We start from the raw sequence: 6,382 nt of genomic DNA, 5'->3' as shown, positions 1-6,382 counted from the left end.
AAAAACCCGTTTTGACTATAAAATTAATGTCAAATGGGTATAAAATGGAAAAAAATTCTCATGATTTCAAACCAATAACAAAAACTAGGATTTCTAGTTTTTTCATTTTTCCTTTTCATTTAGAAGTAAATTATAATTTTACCATTACTAATGCATTAGCTCCACTCAATTATGTATTTACATTTTATTTTAATAATTTAATACTAACATCATTAAAAATAATTTATTACTTTTAATAATTTATTTTAATCATTTAAAAATTAATAAAGTTTATAATTTATACATTACAGTATTAATAGAGAGTTATATAAAATATATTTTTATTTGTATTTTAATTTTGTTTGTTATAGTTTAAATTGATATAATTTATACATATAATAATAATTTTTTTAAAATTATTAAAATTTAAATAGACATTATATATATATATATAAAAGTGAAAATATAATGTAAATGTTATATTTTTAATTTACAACATAAAATCTCTAATAAATAAAGTTTATGTTTTACACATTAAAATATTAATATAGAGTTATATAAAATATATTTTTATTATAATTATAATTTTAAATTTTTTGTAATATTTTAAATTGATATAATTTATATATATAATAAATTTTAAATTAATATAATTTAAATTGATATTATTCATATATATATATATATATGTTAATATAAAGTAAATGTCATATTTTTAATTTATAACATAAAATCTCTAATAGATATTTTTTTTTCAAACTCAATTTTTAACAGTAATTCCACACAATTAAAATTTAAATTACACTTTAATACAACACTTTTAAAAGTTCATTTAGACGACACTTTTAAAATTCATTGAGTTATTCAACATACTAATACACACATCGTGGTTGTTACCCGATTCATGCTCATAAAAAAACACCTTTTATAAAACATGTCTTTGTCTATGTAGCAGAAAATGATACCAATTAGGAATAAATCGATTAAAGTATCAAAAATGAAAAATATATTTTAATAACTGATATTCGAATAGAAACTAATTTTTGAGATCATCTCAATAAAATAAACAAATAATTTTTTAATTTAACAATTAATTATATGATTGTTTACTATCTATATATTTCATGTATTAACTAGATATTAATTATATTAAAATTTATAAAATTATTAATTAATTAAATTAATTTTATTTTAATTTAATGATAAATTAAATTATTATTTATACCAATATTTAAAATTTTAATTGAATTTATTCTCATTAGTAACTATTAATTGAAATTACTTATATTTATAAAAAGCTCTAAATATTATTACGAGGGTGTTACTATCTTTTTCATATTTTATAATTTTGTACGTGAAATTATTGAAACATATTACTTGAAATTTATATGTATGGCCAAAAATATTTAGATATAATTTTTACTATTTTATAATTATTTGATAATTTAATTATTTAAATAAATTTATGAATGTATAAGATTTTTATTTTAATATTATTTTTATAATATATATTTCAATTTGATAAAATTTAACTTAGTAATGTCATCTCAGTTCAAAAATTATATTTAAAAAAATATAAAATAAAATATGTTTATAAGATTTTCATAGTAATTTTATTTAATTAGGTTAAAAATAATAATTAGTATAAAAATATTACTCTTTTTAAATTGAAAATATTAAATTAGTTGCATTCGCCTTATAGACTATTCAAAATAATTAAATGTTTGATTTAAACTTAAGTAGCATGGCGTTAAAAACTAGTAGAATGATAAATGAGTTGGGCTTTTCTTTTGAAAAAAAAATAAAAAAAAAATTCTGGAACTATATTCGTTGAACCGTTTCTCTTTACAGCTCCTCAGGGCTAAGCCAGATCAGGGATCTCACGAGCTAGTTTTCTTTTAGTAGATTAAGAGTTTCGAAGATTTCAATTGGTGGGTTTTATTTGCTTATTTCTCAGTTTTGATAAGTTTGCTTTGGTTTTAGTTTCTAATAATGAATTGTTTTGCTGAAATTAGAAGTTTGATGGACTTAAATTCTGCTGATTCTGACTTGAGACGTGATAGAAATTTAGTTCATGTTTTTTTTTTGTTTCTAGAGTTGTTCTAAGTTTGAACGTTATGAGAAATGAGTTAATGGGCATGTTTTATCCATGCTCTTGGGATTGTTGTTTAGTATTTTTAGTTGATCTCCCTTTTTTCGCGTTAATTTGGATTATCAGGTAAGTGTATACTTGAATTTCCTTGAAAAAATGGGGGTAATGTCAAGACGGGTTGTGCCCGCCTGCGGTAACCTCTGTTTCTTCTGCCCTTCGATGCGTGCAAGATCAAGACAGCCTGTTAAAAGATACAAGAAGTTGCTAGCCGAAATTTTCCCCCGTAATCAGGTAATTTTCAGTTCATCTACTGTCAATTTTTACTTGATTTTGGGAGCTTCTTTACTAGCTATTTTGTTAATGTTTGATTCTTATAGTGAAAAATTGCATATGGGTGTTAGTCTAGCTTGTTCCTTTTTTTTGTAATGGATGATTTGTTATCAGTATTAAATTCAGTTTAATTGGTGACTTCAAAACATGAAATAGATTTTAGGTTGTGAAGTTCACAGAAGGATAAAATGTTTATAAGATCTACTTCTACAATAACTGCTGCTTCTATTTTGGTTTTGGCTGCATAAGTTTCTAATGTCCGTGGTATTAAATATTGTTGAACGTTGAGGAAGAAGTGGCAGTATTGGCATTACTTTTTTCTTATATTTGGGAAGTAAGGCATTCATGTGCTTCTAGAAATGGTCTTTAGGTTTCTTGAAGGGTATCATACCCCCCCATTCTGATATGCTTAAGTTTTTCCAATTATTTTTGATTTGACAGGATGCTGAGCCGAATGATAGGAAAATCGCGAAGCTCTGTGAATATGCTTCAAGGAACCCATTAAGAATACCGGAGGTATTATTACTTTTCTTTTGTTCATTGATTCTTGGATGATTTTGATTCTAACATGGAATTTCTCAAATTTTAATTTTCTGTTTGCAATGTTAGTTTCCACTACTTTGTTGCAAGTTTTCTGTATCTGTTTTCAGTACATATAAATAATTTTCTGCAAAGTCAGTTTCCACAAATTTTGTTGGCAAGTATCTTTATCTTTGCTAATTTAAGTGGAAAAATCCAACAGTTGTAAGTGAGAACATGGCTACTTTTCTAATGGGTTCTGTAATAATAAACTTAGTGATGTTTTATATCTTCTAGTTGTTTAGGATTCAATCTTGCTTTTAAAATGATTATCTTATATTAGTTAAAAGGAGGTGGTATGCAATTTTGTCATGAAATGCTCAAAACTGATTGCAAATTTTTAATTGGTATAATTCTTGGAAAAATTCAAATTTATTGAAGTATCCTTGATGTGTTCGAAATTAGTTTTAAATTGACTATATTGTGAAATATATATATAACTTTACTGAATTGCTTATTGTTTTTTCTTTCACATTTTTAAACAATTTGTCTGCACAGATTACAAGTAATCTAGAGCAAAGATGCTTCAAGGATTTACGGAATGAGAACTTTGGATGTGTGAAAGCCGTATTGTGCATTTATAGGAAACTGCTATCATCCTGTAAGGAGCAGATGTAAGTTTGATTTGTTGAAATATTAACATCTAATGGTATAAATACTTATTGTCACATAAATTTTTAAGGGGCTTGTGTTGCGGGATTAAATTCTAGTAGGGGTTGAACTTTGGAAGATAACTACTTATTAATTTATGATGTAATTACTTTCTTTTTTATCATTTGTTTCACATTGTCTTTGGTTGCAACGCAAGAATGCTGATTATATAAAGATAATTTTTTTTTGATTTAACAATTCAATAGGTACACATGTTCAATAAATAATAATATATTGCTTTTTATGTTTAGTGAGATTATACTGCTATGGCGCAGATACCTCCTTAGAAGTTCTTTCTTTGACATGGCAACTAAAATTTTGAGTAGATTGTTATTTAAAAATTTAATCTTAATTTTGCACAAAAAATTAACGGGGTTTACAATGCAGAAAAAGATCACGCATAGTGAAAGATTAAATTGTTTAGAAAATTATCTCTATCAATTTTGTCTACTTCCTTGGATTCAATTTTAATTTTTAGTATGCAGAGATTTAATATGGTATTTTTTTATTATTTTCATTGTTTTAATTTACCTTAGCCTATGCTGTAACTTTTAAGTGTTAATGTGATGTATCTATATTTTTTGTGCAACATTTATAGGAGCTCTTTATTCTTGCAGGCCACTTTTTGCTTGCAGTTTATTAGGGATCATTCGAACTCTTTTGGAGCAAACTCGACAGGATGAAATGCGAATTTTGGGTTGCAATGCTCTTGTAGATTTCATAAATTGTCAGGTGTGTAGTCAAACTGATATGTGAGTAATACATACAGGTTTGGCTCGGGTTGCTAAATAGCTCTTTGAAATTTAAAGGTTTCCGTCACTGGGCTTTTTAAGTTTTTGATGTAGACTACTTACTGGATTTGGACCTGCTGAATGATTATATAACAGTTCATTTCTTGGCTTTAGATTGCAAATAGACTAGAGACAGAATGCTTTATTCAGCTATAACAAGTAATTTTTTCTAATTCTGTGGGATTTACAACCAGATGGATGGCACACATATGTTCCAATTAGAGGGCCTTATTCCTAAACTTTGTCAACTGGCTGAAGAAGATGGAGATGATAACAGATCTTTGTGTTTACGTTCAGCAGGATTGCAAGTTCTGGCTTCCATGGTTGTGTTCTCTCTAGAATTTTGATTTTTTTTTTTGCAAAAGTAACTATTTTGTCCAAAATAATGAATGCACTTGCATTAGCTCAGACAATTTTTTTTAAGTAGCCATAACTTTTCTTCTTTATGACACGTGCATGCATATTCAAACCATTAATTGTTTTCTCTTTTCTCTATTATTTCTTGTATCTAATACTTGCCGGAGTTTGTGTGCATGTCTTTCCAGTAATTTCTTTCACAATTTTCGTACTCTGCTGATTTTGATGTGTTTCCAAAATGAATTTAATGGTTTAGTTGCTGGTAATGACTACTGTCCAGCAATTAATAAAAGGATGGCTCGACAAGATTATTATACAGCTTATTTAAATATTTTCAAGTAGCTTCCGCCTTTTCTACCTTTATTCAACAGTCCAGATCCTCTGTTAGAAGGCATCCTCTAAAATTATTGCAATATGTTTTAACAGAAAGAGGCTTGGCTTTTTCTGCATTGTGTTTTATAATATAGGATAAGTTCGAAATTAGACTAGTTCAAACAATTGAAATTTTAGATCGACCTTTTCTTATAAATGATCGAAATCACTTCTATAATGACTGTAGGGGAATATAGTGGCTAAATTTTGTTTTCAAAGGGGCTATCAAGTGTGCTTTTGTTTTTAGTCAGCTGTCACCCTTGGCTTTTTTCTGGTTGTTTTGTTTGATTGAGTGTCTATCGGGCCTCGTTTAGGTTTTTTGTTTGGCCAGTCTTTTTTAGGCTGTTGTTGTTGCTTTGTTGGATTAGGCTGGTTCTGGTAGGATTGTTGGTGGTTGTTTTTGGTGTTTTGTTCATATTGGGGGTGGCTCCCTGGTTGTATCGTGTTCTTTCTATGGTTAATAAAATCTTAAGGCACTCTTTTCCTCCCGCTGATTAAGGAGCTTCTCTATAAGCTCCTTTAATCATGAAGGAGGTTTTTAACGAGGCCTGCAATTCCTATCAAAAAAAAAAAGTGTGCTTTTGTTTTGATCAACCCGTAAATAACCTTATTTTGCAAAATATGTGTTGGCTTCCAATTCCTTACAAGTCAGATTGATTCCTGGTTCTCTTTTCATTTACTTATTCTTTTTAAATAATTTTATTCAGTTATTTTATTTGTTAACATTGCTTCTTTTTTTGCTGTACATCTTTTCTCATTAGGTATTTTTTACTTCGACTTCCATGTCTGGTCTCTTACTTCTTTCTCATTCCTTCTGCCTAGGTCTTCTTCATGGGCGAACACTCTCATATATCAATGGACTTTGATAGTGTAAGTTATCACTTCTTATTGTGGCCTTCCTGTCAATGCACTTTTTTTCTTCAAAGCTTGATGCATTTCTGATCTGATACAGTTTGACTGTGCAAATGTAACCAAGTATATTTTAGTCCTGGCTGTAACTTCTTTAAAAATATTGAAATAATTCTCTTTTATCCAACTGAGCTTCATTGGAAAGAATGAAACAGAGCTTTGGAATGTTTACCTAGAAGTATACTATTGTCTGCCCAAATTTTGGATAATCTCTCTGTCTGTTTCTCTCAGTTTTATTTTGGAGTTTTTTTATAAGAATTGGAGGTCAGTTTTATTTTGGAGTTTCAGCTTTAGCCTCTTGAATTTCCTTCTAGATATTGTA

At 27.7% G+C, this 6,382-nt stretch overlaps 1 protein-coding gene across 1 annotated transcript in view; it reads left to right on the top strand.

Annotated features, from left to right (window-relative positions):
* Positions 1 to 1,750: 1,750 nt before the first annotated feature.
* Positions 1,751 to 6,382, top strand: part of LOC120212706 (protein SEMI-ROLLED LEAF 2-like) — a 30,338-nt gene continuing 25,706 nt past the window's right edge. The window contains exons 1-7 of the mRNA XM_039210927.1: positions 1,751 to 1,910; positions 2,198 to 2,362; positions 2,843 to 2,917; positions 3,479 to 3,594; positions 4,249 to 4,363; positions 4,617 to 4,745; positions 5,974 to 6,021. Coding sequence (XP_039066858.1) covers positions 2,228 to 2,362; positions 2,843 to 2,917; positions 3,479 to 3,594; positions 4,249 to 4,363; positions 4,617 to 4,745; positions 5,974 to 6,021 — 618 coding nt within the window. The 5' untranslated portion in view covers positions 1,751 to 1,910; positions 2,198 to 2,227. The remainder of the gene's footprint in view (positions 1,911 to 2,197; positions 2,363 to 2,842; positions 2,918 to 3,478; positions 3,595 to 4,248; positions 4,364 to 4,616; positions 4,746 to 5,973; positions 6,022 to 6,382) is intronic.

This window comes from Hibiscus syriacus, unplaced genomic scaffold (genome assembly GCF_006381635.1).
Source record: "Hibiscus syriacus cultivar Baekdansim isolate YM2019G1 unplaced genomic scaffold, ASM638163v2 tig00110015_pilon, whole genome shotgun sequence".
Taxonomy (NCBI): Eukaryota; Viridiplantae; Streptophyta; class Magnoliopsida; order Malvales; family Malvaceae; genus Hibiscus; species Hibiscus syriacus.
Note: the sequence above shows the minus strand (reverse complement) of the source record. Positions and strands in the feature narration are given on the sequence as shown.